This window comes from Prionailurus bengalensis, chromosome B3 (genome assembly GCF_016509475.1).
Source record: "Prionailurus bengalensis isolate Pbe53 chromosome B3, Fcat_Pben_1.1_paternal_pri, whole genome shotgun sequence".
NCBI classification, from domain to species: domain Eukaryota; kingdom Metazoa; phylum Chordata; class Mammalia; order Carnivora; family Felidae; genus Prionailurus; species Prionailurus bengalensis.
The window spans coordinates 80,913,904-80,937,505 of record NC_057355.1 but is presented as its reverse complement, the minus strand read 5'-3'; the positions used below and the strand labels follow the sequence as shown (position 1 = coordinate 80,937,505).

At 35.8% G+C, this 23,602-nt stretch overlaps 1 protein-coding gene and 1 pseudogene across 2 annotated transcripts in view; both read right to left on the bottom strand.

Annotated features, from left to right (window-relative positions):
* The window catches only part of SCFD1 (sec1 family domain containing 1), a 117,273-nt gene that overhangs the window by 21,412 nt on the left and 72,259 nt on the right, over positions 1–23,602 (bottom strand). Inside the window, exons 16-20 of one of the 2 annotated variants that reach the window (XM_043554315.1) lie at positions 23,322–23,392; positions 20,741–20,820; positions 15,764–15,826; positions 9,716–9,791; positions 1,031–1,084 (exon numbers count right to left, since the gene is read on the bottom strand). In XM_043554315.1, coding sequence (XP_043410250.1) covers positions 1,031–1,084; positions 9,716–9,791; positions 15,764–15,826; positions 20,741–20,820; positions 23,322–23,392 — 344 coding nt within the window. The remainder of the gene's footprint in view (positions 1–1,030; positions 1,085–9,715; positions 9,792–15,763; positions 15,827–20,740; positions 20,821–23,321; positions 23,393–23,602) is intronic. The other variant, XM_043554316.1, reaches the window with a different exon arrangement.
* Positions 9,798–11,950, bottom strand: LOC122467732 (annotated as a pseudogene).

Here is a 23,602-nt window from a genome sequence, read left to right as displayed (position 1 = left end):
TAGTTTTAAGTATATACTTCTTTCAGGCTTTCAGGCTTTTCAAGAATTGCTATTTCTTCATATATTCTAGGATGTTTTAACAAAGTCTATTGTTACTACATTGTATACCATTTTCTCTGTATCAACTCCTAGATGGAAGAATCCAATCCCTTATATCTTAACATTATAGACGATTATTCTCTCATTACTTTCATAATTGTAGTTACCCCTTTTGGGGATGTTTTTATTATACTCTTTGTTTCCACATGGGCAGATTTTTAAATAAGTTTTTGTTAATTCCCTTTGATATTATAACCATGTTTTAACAATTACAAAAAGTGACACATTGATCTGAAGACTCTGCTCATTCTTAGCACTGGATCCTAAGCCTTGCTGCCAAGTCTATACAGAGATCCAGATCAATCCAAACTAGGGTTTTGATGCTGCCTTTCTTGATTCTAGACTCTTGTGACAACCGCATTCTAGCTGCCATAGAAACAGGATGGGCTGTTTTATGAAACAGATTGTGATGATTTTCACATTCTCTTAGCTTGGAAACCCAGTAAATGCTAAGAATATTTATCGGTCTATCTATCCAACAATTTATCTCTCTCAATTTACTTTTCAGCCCAAAAGAATTTAGTGCTATCTGAACACATGCACTTAAAAATTTCACTTCTCTCCTAATTTAATTTTATAAAGTTAAATTGCTCGGGTACTCTTTATACTACATCAGTTGATGCTCACTAGTTGTCATTTACAGAAACTTGCTCCTTAGGATATATTTTATCTACATTTAATTATACATGAAGAATATAATCTACATTTAATTTGGATGAGAGCTGGCCAGAATAGTTATAGCAGCTGAGAAAACCAATTCTCATTACCTGTGATAATGACTAAAAACAGGCTCTTGGAGAACATGGACTCTTTCTTTCCCTCATGTAGTCTGCTGTGATTAAGTGCACAATGAACTCAGATTTTATTATCTTTCATAAACTGAGTTTGATACATTCACGAATTTACAAGTACAATATTATACGCTACTCACAGGATTTGACTTCATCTCCATGAGATTGTCTAAAATACGAGTAACAGGTAGATTCTGTAGAAAACATAAATATTTTGTTAAATATTAGAAAAATAATCAAAATTGTTCTCTATTAACAAAACAACCAAACCATTTCACATTTAACTATGCTCACTTTTTGATTAAACACATTCTAAAATTAAGAATTCAGTGAATGGTGTCATAGATGTAAATATCCTTGGCACTACTGAAGTTTCCAGAAAAAAAAAAAAATAATTCTAAATCAAAATGTCCTTTTAATGTGAAAGTGTAACCAGGTTTCAGTACAAACACGTTTGGGCTTTTCACTTTGTTGGATGTTTGTTTTTTAATACTAGTAATTGCAATCTTCTGATAAAATAAGAATCCCATTTTCCCCCCATTTCTTTTCTGCAGATAGTAAGAGTTTCTTTCAACAGAGTAACTTAGGAGCATCTGGGTGGCTCAACTGGTTGAGCGGTTTACTTTGGCTCGGGTCATGATCTCATGGTACATGAGTTTGAGCTCCACATCTAGCTCTCTGTTGTCAGCACAGAGCCCACTTTGGATCCTCTGTCTCCCTCTCTCTCTGCCCCTTCCCCCACTCACGCTCTCTTTTTCTCAAAATAAACATTAAAAAAAAAAAAGAATAAGAAGAGTAACTTAAAGTTTGAAGAAACTCAGAGTCTCTCATTTCTAATGTATATTCTTTTAAGCCAGTGGGGCGCCTGGGTGGATGAGCATCCGACTTCGGCTCAGGTCATGATCTTGTGGTTCACGAGTTCGAGCCCCATGTCAGACTCTGTGCTGACAGCTCAGAGCCTGGAGCCTGCTTCAGATTCTGTGTCTCCCTCTCTCTGCCCCTCCCTGATTCATACTCACTCTCTCTCAAAAATAAACATTAGAAAAAAATTTATATTCTTCTAAGCCAAAAAAATACTTGTGCTCTTCCAAAAATGGGGAAATGGATACACACAAATTTTATTGACCATTTTTGTTTTGCCTGGGATAAACTTCAAATTTCCAATGACATACTTCATTGTCTTCTTACAGAGTAAATTTCACATTGAACATGAATGTTTAATACTGATATTGGCAGAAGATTGCCTCTTGACATGCTTACATGCCTTGGGATAAGAAATAGTACTGTTCCATTTCAATCTGATGATTTTTATCATTATTTTGAACATAACAACACATGGAATACAGAAAATTTACTAAGTGACTATTATGTCTGTTCAAACTGCATTCCCACTGGGATGATATTCTGTCCACTTTGAACCGATTTCCTTTGTGAACTGTACAGGATGTTCTGTAAAGAATATTTTGTATCTTAGAGACTTCATACAACAAAGGCAACATTAAATCTGATTATTTAAATAAATGTCGATAACACATTACTATTTTACAAAAGTTTTGCTTTCTTTAGTACATAAAATATTTTGTTACTAAAATGGATTATCACTATGGAAAATGCTGCTTTGCCCAGACAGAAAATTTGCATTTCTTTTTTCTTTCTCTATATTAGGAAGTAAAAACCTTTTAAGATGATTTTACCAAGTAAAATTAAAGCTATTTCATTATTCCCTATTTGTGTTGGCCAGGAACTTTTTAATATAAACAAAACACCAAAGGTTCAATCTAACTAAATGTACTTCCTGAATTCTACAATTTAGAATTAAAAAAAAAAATAAGGCAGCTCAAAATTTTACCTTTTAAGTTTTGTTTCAAATACAATTGAGCTTATTCATGCAGGAATAAGTCTAAGCCATGACATTCTCTGAAGAATGACTGGGAGCAGATTTAAATCTATAAAAATGCTTTATCCGAAAGAAAAAAACTACCCTTATATATTTAACTACAGTTAACAATAACAAAAGATGATGAAGTGCTTTGCAAAATAACAGGAGGGAATAATTTTTTAAAAACACCTGGAGCAAGAATACATTAAAATTATAAGATTTTACTAAATTAATTTTATACCAACTTCTTAACTTGCATACAACTCTCCACTGAGCTCCCTGAATTGCATTACTAGATCTGTACAATGCAGACAAATTCAGGAAAGATGTTATGTAATGACTAAAGTCATAAGAGTCATACTACTATATTTTTGAAAATACTTGGAAATTTTTGAGTATTTCTACCAGTATCTCATGATAAATCCTCCTGCAGTATAAAAATGAGATTTTTCTAAAAGGTACAACTAAATTTTGGTTTGTATTTTATAGCTCTGCAATACCTACAAACCTGCCAGTCAACAGGTCATCAAATAATGTAAGAAAAATTTCTTTCTAGCAGAATACTTTAGAAGTTCATGAACCCAGGGACAGTTCTTTGTTTTTGTCTGGTCTTTACAACCACATACACCCAAAGAATCATTTACCACTGCTGCACCATAGGATATTCACATACTGTCAGTGATCAAGGAAAACTTCAAGTGTAGAGAATGATAAAGGAAAGGCATAAGAAACAGTACAACTTCTGAGTTCTTTGTCACCAACTATGCAGTATCCAGGTTTTGTTCTTTGCCTAAGTGAAGGCTTGAATTGAGTTAATCATTTAAAAAATCAATTTTATATTACTAATAATTTATATACAAGACTAACCAACTTTTACTGACTGAAAACAAACTGACCTGTGGCAGCTTACAGCAAAGAATAAACATCAGAAGGAAACCATACAATTTTCTTTGTTCAACAAATGTTACCTTACTCATCTTTAGAAACACAAAAAATTTCTGTAGCTCAGTAAAAGATATAAATGAAATATAATCAAATAAAAAACTCACTAACTGTTTAAAAAATTCCCAAGCATAGGGGAGCCTGTGTGGCTTAGTCAGATAAGTGTCCAACTTCAGCTCAGGTCATGATCTCACAGCTCCTGAGTTCGAGCCCCACATCAGGCTCTGTGCTGACAGCTCAGAGCCTGGAGACTGCTTCCGATTCTGTGTCTCCCTGGCTCTCTGCCCCTCCCCCGCTCATGCTCTCTTTGTCTCAAAATAAACAGTAAAAACAAACAAACAAAAGCAAACAAAAAATTCCCAAACATTTTTCAGTGTTTTTGGGAACTGTTTTAGAAATAAAATGTAAAACATTATCATGTGGGCTAGCATTAAATCTTCATTAGCAGCAAGCTTTACTATAGACATAGATTTGAGAGATAAAAGTCTCATAAACATGAATATCCTACATTAAGGATCACTATTTCTAAAATCCTCAAATTTAGATACATGAACTAGAAATTTTATTTGGAGAAAAAAATAAAAAATAAATTAAAAAAAAGGATTCTAAAAACCCTTACTGGTTTTATGACCATAGTTATGTTCTATGATTTTAGTCACTGGAAAAGGCTGAACAAAAACAATGTTAATCTTATCTCTGATGATGTAATTGCTTAAAAACAAACTGAAATAGAATGTGCACAGAAGTTAAAAAACAATCTAAGCAAAGTAATACAGCTTTACACCTAAAACAGTTAAAGGATTTTTTTCCCTTTAGTTCTCCTAGAAGTAGCCACTGTACTCTATACTGCCAGCTGGTCTATAGTGACTATTTCTAATTTTCCCTTTACAGCCTTGGGCTTGGGATGATATTCTGATGCTGAAGTCAGCATTGAGATTGTGACAAGAATTGCTCCTGTCTTGATTATCAAAACCCTGGTGAATGAAAACCAGTTTGTGGACTTCCTTGAATGCTTTTTTTTTTTTTTCTTCCCCCAAGTAAGCTTCACGCCCAACACGAGCCCAACACGGCTTGAAATCATGACCCTGGGATCAAGACCTAAGAGTCATACACTTAACTGACTAAGCCACCCAGGTGCCCCAAGAATGCTTATCTTGAAGAGTATGTTAGCCAAGTAACTAATAAGATGAAATATGTGGATACCAGAAACACATTGGAAATGAGGAATTATCAACGATATAGGGATGGAAAGTTGTCAGTGAAGTAAAGATAGGAAAAGGGAGGGGGTATAAGATGGATCATCTATTTCCAAAATTTTAAAATTTTATACCAGAAGGGGATCTATGGATGAATCCAATATCCACATCAACATCTTACAGATGAGGAAATAATGAAATATAAAGGGGTGTTTTTTCCATAATCACAGTATGCTAATGGCAATGAAATCAAGAAAATAAGATCACATGGACCCAATAAAACACATCCAGTCCTCTATCACTCAGTTTCAACAATGATCAACTCATGGCAAATCCTATCTACTCTCACCTATTCCCCAATTTCCTAGGTTGTTTTAAAATAAGTCCTCAATAAAAAATCATTTCAGTCATCAATATTTCAGTATATATTTTCAAAATATAAGAACTCATAAAAAACTGTAACACTACTAGCACAACTAAAATAATAATTTCTTAATACAGTAATATCCAGTTAATGTTAAAATTTCCCTATTTCAAACATTTATTCTTGAGTTTTCTCATTCAAATCACAAACTTAAGGGCCACACACTGGAGTTAGATGATACACCTTTTAACTTTTTTTAACCTACTGGTTTCCACTGCTTGCAATTTATTTGTTAATTCATTTTAAAAGAGTGATTATTTTAGCAAACAATCGAAAGTGAAATAGAAAACTTCTAAATTATGCAACTTTGTGCTATATTATTCATCACATTCTTGTACAATTATCCTCGCACAAATTCCAAATCTGTGAATATCATTCAAATGGTTTTATGTGATAGCTGATACTTGTGATGCAGAAAACTTATGTTGCCCAAGAAACGAAGTATAAAAAGCTCTTAAAGGCAATATAGAAAACTGCACATGAGACATCGTATTCTTTTAATTTATAACTTAAAACATTTACTCAGATTAAAAAGTGTAAAATAATAGAGATTTTAAGAGTCATAAAGTACTCAAAACTTTACAAGTATGAAAGTGGCAGAATTCATCTCTAGCAGTCTCTTCTCTGGTCATCTCTTTCCTCTTAGTTCCCAAACTGCCCCAGATCTCCCATTGCAGTACTGCTAAATTTTAGAACATTAGGGCAATGTAACTTTTAAAATGGATTTCTATTAGTTTAAACATTTCTAGAACAATAGACTCTTTTTTAATTATTCAACTGACAAAGACTGCACACATATACACACATACATGTATGCACCAAGGTCTGGGAAGGATGTAGAGAAACTAGCACTGTAAGTCAATGCTAGTCGGTATACCTTTTCTGGAGGGCAACTTGGTATTATTTATTAAGAACAATTAGAAATGTTCACCCTTTTGATTCTATAATTCAACTATAGGAATTTATCAGATAGAAGTAATCAGAGACAAATACCCAGAAAAAAATTAACATTTAAATATTAGGTATGTATTCATCAGAATACTCTTTTTTTTTTTTGAAACAATAACAAACGATTGTATTAGACTGTTTTTTTCTTATTTTTAAAAATGTTTATTTATTTTGAGAGAGAAAGTGAGCAAGAGAGCACAGGGGAAGTGCAGAGAGAGGGAGAGAGAAAATCCCAAGCAAGCTCTGCACTGTCAGCACAGAGCCCAGCGTGGGACTCGAACTCATGAACTGTGAGATCATGACCTGAGCTGAAATCAAGAGTAATGTGCACTTAACCAACTGAGCCATGCAAGTGCCATTTTTTTTTTTTTTAAAGTAGGTTCCACACCTAGTGTGGTGCCCATCGTGGGGCTTAGGCTCACAACTTTTGAGATCAAGATCTGAGCTTAGACCAAGAGTTGCACACTTAACCAAATGAGCCACCCAGACACCCCTAAACGTTTTTTAGTATGACTTTTCTTTTTACTTCAAAATATAAAATGAACCATCCTCCCACAACAAAAAAATCACATTTATTTCCTCTATGTTGAGCCTAAATGTCTCATTAACTTACACTTTTAAAAAAATGCACGGTTCTTCTAGTAGTAGCGGCAGAAATATCCTACAGATAGAGATAACTACCAATCATTCCAAAATTTACTTCTGTAAGTGAGAAACTGCCTATTTCAAAGCAGTTTGTTACTTGCAATGTTAAGAAAAGCAAAGGGATTTGAGGTTACAGATGATAGTTTTTATACTTTATGAACTTTAAACAAACTTGTGTTAGTTTATTGTGTTAGTACAATAAAATATTTAACTAGATCAGTTTAGACACCTATTACAAACATCACTAGTGGACATTTATGTGAATAATAAGCTCAGAAAGTAAATAAGAACATTCCAAAAATTTAAGTCTGTAATTTCTCCATACTATGAGCTATTATTCCACTATTGCGATTTCCTTGTAAGAGTAACCCATTAAGAAAAATATGTAATTCTCCTTAAACATAAATTTAACTACATGTGGCTACACAACACCCACTCTATCTACCGAAAGGCAGACATTATCTTAGGAACTGGTGGTTCCCTTTTTGTCTCACATAACAAAATCATCTTGTCCATAGTTAATGCTAAATAACTGTCATTATTGGTGGTGTGACAGAGATTCTCTCTTGACAAAACTTTACTCAGGCTCCTCTGAGCTCTCTTTCAATCAGGACTTGACTTCTGAACTTCTGTGTCCATATTTGCACAGCCCACTTTAAAAAGCATCCTGCTAAGTTAGTTTAGCAAGAATCTCTCATTTTCTATACCTGATTACCCTTCTTATCTGGTCAGGTTCCTCATCCTCTCATCTCCCAGGTGATGTCTGATCTCATTGGCCTGCCTTCAGCAAGAATCCTGTTAGGGTGGTTTAGCCAGAATCCTCTTCCATCCCTGATGTTTCCTTTTAGTAATTTTACATCCACTGATTCCTACCCTGGTCCTTGGCTATAAATTCCCACTTTCCCTTGATGTATTTGGAATTGAGCCCAATCTTTCCCCCCAGGGACAAAACCTTACTGTGGTGGTCCCAATTCCTTTCACAGTGACCCCCCCTGAATGTCTGTCTTCCTGTTCTTTCCCAAGTGTCATGAGTAATTTTCTCTTTAACAAGTGCTAGGTTAAACTGTAAAGTACAATACATTAATGTCTAATGTGCCCAACTTCCTATTTTGTATTTTTTTTTTAACTTTTATTTATTATTGAGAGACAGAGACAGAGTATGAGCATAGCAGGGGCGGAGATAGAGGGAGACACAGAATCTGAAGCAGGCTCCAGGCTCTGAGCTGTCAGCACAGAGCCTGACGTGGAGCCCGAACCCACAAACTGTGAGATCATGACCTGAGCTGAAGCTGGACGCTTAACTGACTGAGCCACCCAGGCGCCCCTTTCCACCTTTTCACCTTCTGCAGAAGAAAGATGAACAGACTCAGGGAAGCAATGTAAACCAGTAAAAGAGTGGATTAAGTACTTACTAGTGGCTCTTTACCAGGAGAGAGGTAGACTGTGAGGGAATGAAAAGAATTCCTAAGAGGGATAATGAAGCTAAAAAGTGTTCCCAAATAATTAGGAAATAATGCAATCTGGAATGTATCTTAAGTTTGGAAAGTCAAGAGCCCTTTAATTAAATAAAGCATATTAGTTTTTTTCACTGTTCTTTACTTATACTACATGGTTTTTATAATAAAACATCACTCCAATAAAGAACTGAATACTTACTATATATATAGTGCTATGGAAAATTCAAAGATTGGTACAAAAAATTCCTTGCTCTCAAGGATCTTATCAAGATCCTTATCAAGAAGTAAAACATTCTATGTCAATTATATCTCAATAAAACTGGGGGGGGGGGCAGAGTAAAAAATAACATCAATACAAAATACTCCATGTAAATACTGTAAGGAAGATGAAAGTATGAAGAAAGCCCAGAGAAAGAAAAGATCAACCTTTTTCTGAAAACAAGTAAACACTGACTATTCACATCTGAATAACTGATAATCAACTCTCTTAAAAATTTGGGCTTTAAAATCTTTCTCATTATAAATTGAAATATTTATGTGTGAAATATTATGTTTTAGCCTTTCCTTCAACTATCTCAGTAAAAATAAGTAAAAGAAAAAATATAATAGGAATAATGAAACAAGAATGACAGGATGTTGCGTACTGAAGCTTGGTGAAGAGTTCAGGGAAGATTCCTATACTAATGTTTATTTGAAAATTTCCGTACTGTAAAGTAAAAAACAAATCCTATTTGAAAACAAACAAAATTAATGATGACTTTCTGAAGCAGAATACTTATATATTAGATTAACAGAAAAAAAGAAAAACAAAAGTCACTAAAAAATGTTTTCTGTACAAAACTATTATTCCAAAATGAAGTGTAAAATCAGGCTATACTACTTTTGGGGTAGTTTCATTACCCCAAAACATACATTCTACTTAAAATATTTTATTCTAACTTACATAGACCTTTAGACCTTTAAGTTCATTTGCTTATTCTCTTAATATATGTTAAAACTTATATGCATTAGGTAACAGTTTATTATTCTAAGTAGGGTAAGTTCATTTTTCCAATCAATGTACTTTTACAAACCTGACAGTAGTTAAAGGAAAATCAAAGTGTCAATAAAGTCCAAATGAATTAAAAAAAAAAAAAAGCCTAAAATAACAGAGCCCTGAACTACATGTGTGAAAATATCGTATTTTTAAATATGCCAGAAAGAGGCCCCTTGATTTTACTTTATTCCAAATATTTATAACTTGAATATATCTAGAAGGTATTCTAGCTAAGCAATCAACCTGTCAACATTTATGTTCAAAAATTACCAGAATGTTTTCTAACAAGTATACTCACTTGCTGTTTCAATACCAGGTTCTTCACTCCTTCCATCACAAACTGTGACCCAGTATTCATGACTCGTGATAAGAGACTAGGGACAAAAGAAGAGGATTACCCTAAGTATAACTTATCTTTCCAATTTGTTACAGATAAATCATTTGCCTATTACACATGACCTGCTGAGGCTCACTGTACCTACCACTTTTATTCTCACTAAACAGTGACCCGAGAATTTTTGCTTCCAGATATCCTGGCTGCAATTTTACCTAACAACAAAACAGTGATAAAATTGTCTATCAATAATTATTAATAAAATGTAAAAATAAAAGCTGCCCTCAAATTAAGCATCTTATTTTATTTTTTAAAGTTTATTTATTTATTTTGAGAGAGAGAGAGAGAGAGAACGAACATGAGTGGGGGGCAGGTGTAGAAGGATGGAGAGATGGAGAGCGAGAATCCCAAGCAGGCTCTGTACTGTTAGTACAGAGCACAACACAGGGCTCCGTCTTATGAACTGTGAGATCATGACCTGAGCCAAAATCAAAAGTTGGACCAACTGACCCACCCAGGTGCCCCTCAAATTAAACATTTTTCCATTAGCATTTGCTTACTTCATGTCCCTGTGTCATGGTATTCCAAACCTTTTCATTATTAGCGTATTGGCTTTGGTGACCTATGATCAGTGATCCTTGCTGTTCCTATTGTAATTATTTCGGGGTGCCACAATCCTTGCTCATGTAAGCTAGCAAACTTAACTGATAAATATAGTGGTGTGTTTTGAATGCTCCATCAACTGCCTGTTTCCCACTCTCTCACCCTCTCCTGGTGCCTCCCTATTCCCTAAGATACAACAATATTGAAATTAGGCCAATTAATAGCCCTATAATGGCCTGTATGTGTTCAGGCGAAAGGAAGAGTTACATGTCTCTCACTTTTATTTATTTATTTTTTGATGTCTGATTTTCTTTGTTATTCTTAGAAAATCTCCTTTTGATTGGACTCAGACTAAGAGATGGAGGTTCTCAGAGAGCACAGCTTCTGTCTCTTGGCAATCTGTTCCTGGCAGTTTTTTTGGCCTCCTTTATTCTCTTGGCCAAAAGTTGAGCATTTTCTGCAGCCTCTTCCTTCTTTTTTCTTAGTATGCTGTTTCTTCAGAGCAATATGCCGACATCTGTGTTGGAGGACATGTGGAATAACAAGATTGCTGAATACTGAGCGCTTTGGTTCCTGGTTTCTTACCTTCTCTGTTTAGGGACTTTCTCACAGCATACTTGTGGATATCATCTTCTTTAGAGAGACTGAAAAGTCTGTGGATTCTGCTAGCTCTTTTGGGTCCCAGGTGATGAGGCACAGTATTATCAATGAGTCCAGGAATATCCTTCCCCTCCTTTTTTTTTTCACAATGAGAACAAGTTGAGAACACTAAGACTGACACCCATAATGCAACCTTGAACAGATTTGCATTTTCTTTCCCCAGCCCTCCTTGGTCTGTAGTGGAAATGACCCTTACTCAGAAGGCAGACACAGCCATGGGTCAAAACACTCTGCTTCACTGGGAATCCTTGTTTGTCATTGCCACCACTGATTCAGACTACACATAATCCTTCTTCACCCAGAGCATCAGCAGCAATTTCTGTGGCCATATGCTTCCATAAAAGGTAAAAAATCTGTCGGCTGTCCACGTCAATGAGTTTCTGGAAGCCAGTAGCTGAGAAAGAGATGTTCAACTTCATCCTAAAGCAGTCTACCTACCACCTCTGAGGCGCATGAAAAAGAGCACATGTCTCTCACTTTAAATCAAAAGTTAGAAATAATTAAGTTTAGTGAGGAAGAAGGCATGTCAAAAGCTGAGGCAGGCTGAAAGCTAAGCCTCTTGTGCCAGTTAGCCAAGTTGTGAATGCAAAGAAAAAGTTCTTGAAGGAAATTAAAAGTGCTACTCTAGTGAGCTCACAAATAAGAAAGTGAAAGAGTTAATGCTGATAAGGAAAAAGTTAGAGTACTATGGATAGATCAAGCCAGCCACAAAATTCCCTTCAGCTAAAGCCTAATCCAGAGCAAGGCCCTAACTCTCTCCAATTCTACGAAGGCTGAGAGAGGTGAGGAAGCTACAAAAGAAAAATTTGAAGCTGGCAGAGGTTGGCTCATAAGGTTTAAGGAAGGAAGCCACTGAGAAACTTAACAGAAGGCCATGGGGGAGGGGAAGGAAAAAAAAAAAAAAGGGTTAGAGAGGGAGGGAGCCAAAACATAAGAGACTGTTAAAAACTGAGAACAAACTGAGGGTTGATGGGGGGGGGGGGGGTTGGAGGGAAGGGGAGGGTGGGTGATGGGCATTGAGGAGGGCACCTGTTGGGAGGAGCACACTGGGTGTTGTATGGAAACCAATCTGACAATAAATTTCATATTTAAAAAAAATAAAAAAATAAAAAAAAAGGAAGGAAGCCATCTCTGTAAGGTAAGTGCAGGGTGACACAAGAGCTGATGGAGGAGTTGCAGCAAGTTATCCAGATATAGCTAAGGTAATGAATGAAGGTGGCTACACTAAACAGTTTTTCAATACAGACAAAGAAACTTCTTTTTTTTAATTTTTTTTTCAACGTTTATTTATTTTTGGGACAGAGAGAGACAGAGCATGAACGGGGGAGGGGCAGAGAGAGAGGGAGACACAGAATCGGAAACAGGCTCCAGGCTCTGAGCCATCAGCCCAGAGCCTGACGCGGGGCTCGAACTCACGGACTGCGAGACCGTGACCTGGCTGAAGTCGGACGCTCAACCGACTGCGCCACCCAGGCGCCCCAAAGAAACTTCTACTGGAAGAAGATGCCATCGAGCACTTACACAGCTAGAAGAAGTCAAGACTTGGCTTCAATTGGCTTCAAAACTTCAAGGACTCTTATTAAGGGCTATTGCAGCTGAGGACTTTAAATCGAAGCCAATGCTAATTTACCATTCTGAAAATCCCTAAGAATTATCCCTTAAGAATTATGTTACATCTCCTTTGCTGTGTTCTAGAAATAGAACAAAGCCTGGATGACAGCACATCTGTTTGCATGATTTACTGAATATTTTAAGCCCAGTGTTGAAACCTACTGCTCAGAAAAAAAGACACCTTTTCAAATATTACTGCCCACTGCCAACACACCTGGTTACTCAAGAGCTCTGATGGAGATGTACGCTGAAGTTAATGTTGTTTTCATGCCTGCTAAAAACTTATCCATTCTTCAGCCCATGGATCAAGGAATAATCCTGACTTTCAAGCCTTCTGATTAAAGAAATACATTTTGTAAGCCTATGTAACTGTTACAGATAGTGATTGCTCTGATGGATCTGGGCAAACTAAACTGAAAATCTTCTACAAAGGATTTACCATTCTAGATGCCAGTAAGAACATTCACAATTCATGGTAAGAGGTCAAACTATCATCATGAAAAAAAGTTTGGAATAAGTTGAGTAAAACCCTCATAGGTGACTTTAAAGAGTTCAGGACTTCAAGGGAGGAAGTAACTGCAGATATGGTGGATACAGAGAACTAGAATTAGAAGAGCCTGAGGATAGGACTGAATTGCTGTAATCTCATGATACAACTTTAGTGAATGAGGAGTTGTTGCTTGTAGAAGGGCAAAGAAAGTAGTTTCTTGGGAGTGAATCTACTCCCGGTGAAGACTGCTGAAATGACAACAAAGGATTTAGAATATTCCATAAATTTTGTTGACAAAACAGTTCCAGGGTTTGAGGGACTGACTCCAATTTTGAAAGACGTTCTACTACAAGTAAATGCGATCAAGCTGCATGCGTGGTTACAGAGAAATCGTTTGTAGAGGAACAGTCCATTGATGCAATAAACCTCACCATTGTCTTATTTTAACAGGACGTAGCCACCCCAACCTTCACGAACCACCATCCTGAGCAGTCAGCAACCATCAATATCATGGCAAGACTCTCCACCAACAAAAAGATTACTGAAAGTTCAGATGATGGTTATCATTTTTTAGCAACAAACTATTAAAAAGCCTCATTAAAAAAAATGTTTATTTATTTATTTAGGGAGAGGGCGCATGCACACGGGGAGGAGAGAGGGTGGGTGAGGGCAGAAAGACAGGAGAGAGAATCCCAAGCAGGCTCCACACTATCAGCATTGAGCCTGAAGCAGGGTTTGATCCCATGAACGGTGATACCATTACCTGAGCCCAAATCAAGAGCTGGATGCTCAATCGACTGAGTGACCCAGGCACCCCAGCAATAACTATTTTTAAATTAAGATATGTACATTTTTTAAAGACAAAATGCTATTATACCCTTAATAGACTATAGCACAGTACAAATGTAATTAACATGCACAGGAAACCAAAAAATTAATTTTGAGTTGTTTTATTGTATTATTTGCTTTATTGCAGTGGTCTGGAACTGAACCCCCAATACCTTTGAGCTATGTCTATAGGTTTTAGGCAAATTATAATTTGGAGAGAACTCCCTGCTTTCCTGATTGCCTTACTATTAAAACAATAAAATTAATGATAGTAAATCAGGATAACTTGTTTTAGGAATTCAAAACACATCAACATATTGAAAATATATATGGGTGTAAGTATTACAAGTAAGTAAAAAAGTTACTATATTCTCTACATCACAGCAGCTACATCCAGTCCTGTGTTTATACAATCTCCCCACAATACATAACCTCTATCACATAAAAATGTGAAGCATAACATACCTGGTGAATTTTACCTCAGTTCTGAAGAAATGTTTGAGTATTTAACAACAAAAGTAGCATCAATAAATGACCTGCCATATTGGGCATATATTTGTGGCTCAGTCAATCTCTCATTTGGGATCAAGGGATGTTGTGTGGGACAGAATGGTATTCCTGTATTATGATATCAGAAGGCTAGGGATAGCCTTCAAATCATCAAGATTTTCTTACAACACATTTTATTAAAATCCTCAACTATGAAATCCACAAGAAATCTTTAGGCTTTTAATATTCAGTTAAGATTTTAAGATATGGAACTGGAAAGTCTACTAAATACATGAGAGTAATTTCCAAATAAATTTCCTTTTCCCTATCTTGCCTTTACTCCTCTGTGAAATCAAAGGATGGACAAGGTGGAAATGCTTTAACAGAAACAAGAGAAAGTAATCTTTGTTGGAATGAAGAGTTCAGAGGCAATTCCCTGGTACCAGGCAACTCGAGGCACTGCTAACTTACACAGCACTGTATGAAGGTGAGGCTAGCTGGATTCATTCTGTCAAGCATTTAAAACACTTGCTTAGCTGAGTGTTTTTGCTTTTTGCAAACTGTTCCATTAAAACTGGAAGCTTGAGGTAAAGCTAGAATAAAACTGTTTTCCTCTGGATTGTACACTTTTATTCTAAAACTTAAAGAATTTGAAACAAGTATGGTATGAAAAAGAGTAGTTAGAATTACCTTGTTCAGTTACTTTGAAAATCATGCACACTATAGGATTCTGTGGAGTCAGGAGTCAGACCTAGACCTAGACCTCCTCCTACTATTAAATGATTTCCTCCCTGTCATTTAATAGTATGCCTACATCTCTCTTGAAGCTAAGTCTTGAGTGCCTAGCTCCAAATCTGTATTACTTATCAACAGTGATATAAAAGTAGCTTTAACCTTCATATAACTTCTGAAAATAAAAAAATGTAATGTTTTAAGAACAAGGAAGCAAAAGAAGCCAACAGCTCATACCATGTAAAATATATTAACTTACATTTTATTTTAAAAAATGTTTATTTTGAAAAACATGTTTTTAATTATTATTTTTTTATGTTTATTTTTTGAGAGAGAGACAGCAAGCTGAGGAAGGGCAGAAAAAGAGGGAGAGAGAAATCCCAAGCATGCTCCATGCTATCAGTGCAGAGCCCGATGTAGGGTTCAAACTCCCAAACTGTGAGATCAAGACCTGAGCCGAAACCAGGACTTGGGTGCTTACCGAATGAGCCACTCAGGTGCCCCAAAGTGTCAGTGTGCTTTTAGGGCTTGAGAGTCTAATTATTAATTATGGTCTGGAGTACCAGACTTATTCCGTCAGAATTATTAAAAATACTTACCCCATTGGCTTAGTAGTAGTGTTACCATAGCTGGCAGGAGCTGAGGCCATCTTGGCAAAAGCCCTATGAAATAAAAAAAGCTATATTGAAAAACTGATTATCAGAGCAAACATTCAGCATCACAGTATTAAAAACTCCACTGACTTTTACTATGCAGACATTTCTGAAAAGAGAATCATCTTTCAACGAATATAATACAATGTTTCAGTATAATGAGCACTGAAACAATTATATAAATGTTGACTATATGATTTGTAATCATGTAAAATGTTGTCCAAGTACAGTACAATTAGTACTGAAACACTGAGATTTTGTTTTGTTTTGTTTTGCAGTTTATGTATTTTGAGAGAGAGAAAGCACAAGCAGGGTGGAGAGGGGGAGAGAGGGGGAGAGAGAGGGAGAGAGAGGAAGAGAGGGAGAGAGAGGGAGGGAATCCCAAGCAGGCTCTGGTCTACCAACACAGAGCCCAATGCAGGGCTCAAACCCACGAACTGCAAGATCATGACCCAAGCTGAAGTTGGATGTTCAACTGAATGAGCCACCCAGGAGCCCTTGAAATTCTTTAAAAAATACAAATGCATTCATTTCCCAAACATCAAGACTTTTTCCTTTTATTATATCTGGTCATTAACATGAAACAGACTTGCTGCCTTGAAAGAACAATCATGAACTAAGTTTAGTCTCTTTATCAGTCCCCACATTCCATACTCCCTCATTCCCAGACATATGCCTTTGTTCATGCTGTCCTTTGAGGGGGATAAATGGACTGCCTTCTTCTCCAACAGAAATTATGCATTTCCCTTTAAGACTCTGCTCAAAACTACTTTTTTCTTTTATTAAAAAAAATTTTTTTTTTAATGATTATTTATTTTTGAAAGAGAAACAGAGAGCACGAGCCAGGAAGGGGCAGAGAGACAGAAGGAGACACAGAATCCGAAGTAGGCTCCAAGCTCTGAGCTGTCAGCACAGAGTATGATGCAGGGCTTGAACCCACAAACTGTGAGATCATGACCTAAGCCGAAGTCGGACAGTTAACCAACTGAGCCACCCAGGTGCCCCAAAACCAATTTTTTCATTAAACTATTCTACCACCCAATGATTTTTCCTTTTAAGAGTTATTTTCTACAACACACACTTTTATACCTAATTGCATGTAGTCATTTATTTTCAAATCTTTCTAAGTGTCCAGAATTCTCTTTAACTAAACTATACAATTTCTGAAGTCTGGCAAAAAGATGGCACTTAGATGTGCTTTTAAAAATATTTTCCTTCTGGGAGTATGTTTACCATAGAGAATTGAGGACACAAAATGCTCCCAAAAGAACCCTAACACTTTGAGGCTCACAATCATGATTTTTGTGTATATTCCTCCAATCCCTGGACACACATATATATAACATATATACTTTAAAAACAAAATTAATATACTGTAAAACTGTTCTGTAACATTTTAATAGCATACCATAAACACTTTTATGTGACTCAATACTCTTCTATAATGATTCCTAACTATTTCAATTGTTTTTGTAAAAGAAAAAAAAGTTTACATAAATATGAGAAAATCATATGAGAGTAAAAAACGGAATGGAAATCACTAAGATGTGATAATCGAAATGTTAAAAACACTCTACTTCAACTGGGACAGAACTCACTGAAAATACCATTAGAGAAATCCCAAACACAAAAATCACAACCTTGTTCAGGAAGGAGGATGTGAATCAAATGTTTTCAGAAGTAGACTAGAATTTCTGCCTTCAACAAATACTTATTTTTCACTAGAATGAACTATATCTAAACAATATGGAAGGATTCAATAAATCATGGCACATTTTTATGGCTAAACAATATTCACACACTAAATAGTACCACTGAAGAAAATTTAAGAAACACTATTAAAAAAAACTTTTTAAAAAATGTTTCTTTTTGAGGGGTGGGGAGGGAGGGTGGGAAAGTGGGGTTGGAGCAGAGACAAAGGAAGACAGAGAATCCCAAGCAGGCTCCACCAGCTTTGGAGCAAAGCCCGGCCTGTGGCTCGAGCTCACCAGCAGTGAGATCATGACCTAAGCCAAAGCTGGACATTCAACCGAATGAGCCACCCAGGTGCTCCAAGAAACACTATAATTATTTAAGAAAATGGACTGCTAAAATGAGTTAATGGAAAACTAGAATACAAAACTGTATCAATACTAATAATTCCCAAATTTTAAAAAATACATGTAATGTACATATAAAAAGATATACAGTGTTTAGCTGTAGACTTTGGATGATGATATTACAAGTAAATTTTTACTTCCTTTCTAACAGAGTTTTATACAATTTTCTTCAAAAAACTTGTATTACTCTTTATAATTATAAAGAAAAATGCTAGGAATTACGTATTTTATAACCATATAAAATGATGTCCAAGACTGGCTTTCCTCTTCCAACAATAAATGTTTGATTAAGGAGTTCTCCACAAATCATAATGTAAAGAACAATGACATATGCCACAAAGCCAATGTGTAAAGGTATATATTATAAAAATTGGAAAAAGCAGTTTTCAGTTTCTCTTTTTAAACAGAGGTCTATTGTATATTTTCTTCTTATTACAAGAACATAGTGAAATAAAAAGAAATTTGAAAAAGCAGGGGCACCTGGCTGGCTCAGTCAGTAGAGCATATAACTCTTGACTTTGGAGTCATGAGTTCGAGACCCATGTTGAGGGTAGAGATGACTTAAAAAAAAAAAAAATGAGGCTCCTGACTAGCTCTGTCGGTGTGCATGGCTCTTGATTTCTGGGTTGTAAGTTTGAACTTCATGTTGGGTGTAGAAGATTATTTAAAAATAAAATATTGGGGGTGCCTCAGTGGCTCAGTTGGTTAAGTGCCTGACTCCTGATTTCAGCTCAGGTCATGATCTCACTGTTCGTGGGATTAAGCCCTGCATCAGGCTCTGTGTGCTGACAGCATGGAGCCTGCTTGGGCTTCTCTCTCCCCCTCTCTCTGCTCCTCCCCCACTCGTTTACTCATAATAAATAATTAAAAAAATAAATGAAATCATAAAAAAAAAATTTGAAAAAGCACTCAAACTCAAAAACTCAGAGATAACCACTGTTAACAACTTGACATACTGTTGAGCTTGGAAAGCATATTCAATCTTATAGTCTTAAAACAATCATTTTAAGAAATATTAAAAAAAAAAAGAAATATTTTTAAGTGTATTTATTAACTGTGGGAGAGAGACAGAGAGAGAGAGAGAGAGAGAGAGAGAGAGAGAGAGAGAGCGAGCCCCAAGGAGGCTTTATGCTATTAGCACAGAGCCTAACATGGGGCTTTAACTCAAAACTGTGAGATCATGACCAGAGTCGAAATCAATATTTGGATGCTTAATCAACTGAGCCACCCAGGCACCCCATTTTAAGAAATATTTTGAGGGGCACCTGGGTGGCTTGGTCAGTTAAGTGTCCGACTTTGGCTCAGGTCATGATCTCACGGTCCGTGAGTTCGAGCCCCGCGTCGGGCTCTGTGCTGACAGCCCAGAGCCTGGAGCCTGTTTCAGATTCTGTGTCTCCCTCTCTCTCTGACCCTCCCCTGTTCATGTTCTGTCTCTCTCTGTCTCAAAAATAAATAAACGTTAAAAAAAAAGAAAGAAATATTTTGACAGTAAGGTTTGTTGTAAAAAATTTGGAAGATAAAGATAAGCACATGAAAGGGAAGAAATTCTACCACCTGGAGTTATCCACTGTTAACATTTTAATATATGTCAAGGTATGCAATTGTATGTATATAGATTTATGTTCATATATACAAATACACACAAAAATAGATGGATGGATAATAGAGATCATAATGTAAAAACTGCCATCTAAGTTTTGGCTCAAATATCACCTACTCAGACACGTTCCCTGATCTTCTCAACAAATTTAACTTTTACCCCCAAGTTAAGATCTTATCACTCAGTGTTATTTTCTTTATACCACTTAGTATCATTTAACAGTATTCTGTTCATTTGTTTGCTTATTTGTTGATTCATTTTCCCTCCACTCAAATGTAAATTCAATGACTGAAGGAGCCTTCCACATGGTCACTATTATATTTCCAAGGTCTAGAAGAGTCTCTAGACACAAAGAGAGAAATCACTTGTTGTAAACTATTTTTTCACTATCATATACACATTTTCCAGTGTCATTAGTCTTATACGACATGAATTTTAATTTTCAATTGTATTCTATCTTATGGAAATGCTTACTGTTGAACATTGAGATTGGTTGCTTCTAAGATTTTACAATTCCAATTACTTCTTTGAAACCTTAGAAGTATGCAAAGATTTAAAAATAATTTTTTTAAAATGTTTTTATTTTATTTTTGAGAGAGAGAGACACAGCATGAGTGGGGGAGGGGCAGTGAGAGAGGGAGATACAGGATCCGAAGCAGGCTCCAGGCTCTGAGCTATAAGCAAAGAGCCCGACATGGCACTCGAACTCATGAACTGTGAGACGATGGATGACCTGAGCCAAAGTCGGCACTCAACCGACTGAGTCACCTAGGCACCCCACAAAGATTAAAAAAAAAAATTTTTTATACCATCTGGCAAAATGGTGACAATTTATATTTTCTAATAGCAGAATATAAATGCACCAATTAATTTTCTGTATCCTTAGCACAGCACTTTACTGTATCTGTGTGCTATGTTAATCTGCATTTCTCTACTAGTGAAATTAAAATTTTCTTCTGATGTTTTTGAGATGGCTGACCCAAAACATTTCAGTCTTTGTCACTCGTATCTAATCAGCGAAGAAAACATCAACTTCTCTAGGAAAGAAAGGCATCACCATTTTTTGTAATTTTAAGCTGTGGATAGAGAGGGCCAGATAGGGAAATATTTATGTCACCAAATTAAAAAAAAAATACTAAGGCACTGTTCAATTTTCTTAGTAACATTCTTATCTTCTTGGGACTTCCACTGTACTCTTTTATATAAGAAGAAAATAAAACTTACTTCCACTGTTTGATATATTGTAAAGGATTAAGGTTGCATCCTGCATCAGTTAATGCTTTTTTGTATTGCTCCAAATCAGCCTGAAATAAGCAAAGAACGATATAAAAATTATTACTTTCATGAAAGAGAAGACCATTTTGTTATTATTTTATTCATTAAAAAGTCAGACCAAAGGCACGAGTTTAAATTCCAGGCGCCCAAGTAGAACGGAGTCATATTTTGAGTATATGAGTGACACCCGAGACAAAAATCACATCTAATGAAAATTACCTTTGACAGACTCCCAAATCACCTATCCAGTACTTTGTCATCCCTCAGTGAGTCAGTCAATTTTTCCTCCACTTTTGAACTTGCCTTTCCTCAGGATAATCACTATATGAACCAACTGGCTTGACCAAGAATATTTCAGAACCAGAAACACAAGGGGTATGACACTGACTGAGGGGAAATGCAGATTCAGGTTTTCCCCTGTCATATACACTCTAGTGGTCCAAATGCATTAATGGAGTATCAGGTGTCTTACACTTTTTAAACTGTTGTTTTCTCTTTCTTGTTCTTTTTGTTTCCTGATGAGTAAGTCCAGTTGAATTCCTGTAATTTATAGGAGCCTATCATCATAGTGATTCCATTATAAAAATTTTAGAAGACAGAAATTTAATTTTTTTTAATGTTTACTTTTTTTTTGAAGGAGAGAGACAGAGCATGAGCAGGGGAGGGGCAGAGACACAGGGAGACACAAAATATGCAAATAGGCTCCAGGCTCTGAGCTGTCACCACCAAGCCTGACACGGGGCTTGAACTCAGGAGCCATGAGATCATGACCCGAGATGAAGTCGGATGCTTAACTGACTGAGCCACCCAGGTGCCCCTTACAAGTCAGAAATTTAAAGCTCACCTTCAACCAGAGATGTTCACTATTTTGCATTTTTGGGGCTATCAGCTGACATCAGTAATCATAATTTGCTTTAAGCCTCTTAATGATCACTTAAAACTTATGAAAATATAGTCCTTACCAAAAATAAATGAAAATAATGTGGTCAAATTAAGGGAATTCTGAATTAAGTTTCAGAATCATAAATTCTGAAGCAAATATTATAAATAGGCTATAAGCCTTTTTATATATAAGCCAAATATATATGTATATATACCTATAAAAATCCTCTAAGATACAGGTATGAGATGCTTCTAAAAAGAAAACTAGGGGCGCCTGGGTGGCTCCGTCGGTTAAGCGTCTGACTTCAGCTCAGGTCACGATCTCAGGGTCTGCGAGTTCGAGCCCCGCGTCGGGCTCTGCGCTCACAGCTCAGAGCCTGGAGCCTGCTTCAGATTCTGTGTCTCATTCTCTCTCTGCCCCTACGCCACTTGTGCTCTGTCTCTCAAAAACAAATGTTTAAAAAAAAAAAAATTAGAATGAGCAAGTATCTGGACTTGTAAATTGCCATTAAAATGTATGTTTAAAAAAAAAAAACAACAAAGAAAACTACACTTTCTTACTAAATTAAAATAAAAGACGTATTCCCAGAACAAAGCAGAATTGGCCTAAAGCAAATATTGGGTTTAGCTTACTGATTTAACACCAAGATTTTTGACCAAAAAAATGAGTTATGATCTATCAGACTTATAAAAATACATGGTATTGGCAAAGGAAAGACGTTTATAACTACTGTATCATCCTAGGTGTCATCTCCAAAGTTCTAACACTTGCTGCTCACCAGTAAAATTTTACTGAGTTAACAGGAGAGTTAGCAGGTCTCTAACCTGGCAACAACACTGACACCAAAATTACCATTTGCCTTCAAAGTCAATTAATTACCTATAAACTTTTTTTTCTTCTAAAGCAAGTGATGGCCCGTCACAGAAAAAGAAAACAACAAAATTATCCATAATCCTCTTTTCCAGGGGAAAAAAAAATCTAGAAAGGGAAATATGTCATTTCCCAATAATTGTGAGGCATTTATTGATATAAAAGTTATTTGATTGCAATATTAAAAAAAATCTCAATTTCATTTTTTTATATGAATCATATGACATACATAAATCTGAAGTGTAATCTAATTAAATTGCGATATTTACATAGCAATTTGGAAGTTTGGGTATTTTCTTCCAATTGACTCCTTATGTTCTATAATTGACATTAGTTTTTATATAACCTTAAAATATTACATTTTTACTTTAGGTTAAAGATAAATTCAGTGGAAAGCATTAGTGGCTACAGCTTAATGAAATGGAGCTTTTAAGATCATTACATAATGAGAAATAAGGCCAAACTTACAAAAAGCATAGCAAACTTGGTTAACTTCATTTATAATAGCTATTTTCCCAGAAATAAGAATTTGGGCACTTGAATTCAATTCATATTCCAACAACTTAAAAGTGATCAGACATTTCATGAGTGGATAGTTCTTTTGGTGACAATAAATACTGCTATAAAACTCAGCAGTAAATAGAACCAGCCTTAACAAATTGTTTTTTTTTTAAAGAAAGGAATGAGGTAGTTATTTGGTCACAGTGATCTGTCTTCTATTTTTGAAACAAACAAATATCTCCCCTTCTATCCAATAACTAAACAAAGAGGACATACCTCAGAGGGTGCTTGCTGTGCACTTATATAATAAATAAGAAACAGCCTCATTTTATCTTCTGGAGTTCCTGCTACATAGGGGGGAAAAAAACTTTCAGAATTCTGGTTAAGTGTTATAGTCAACACAAGTATATAAAAATTTAAGGCATATATAAATATGACAAGATAAAATATGGTTCTTTCAAGTGATTTAAGGTTATAGGCACTCTAATTATGACTATGTAACACACAGATATGGAAAATGATTAAATGTTGTGGGAGTAAAGGAATGGGATATGGGA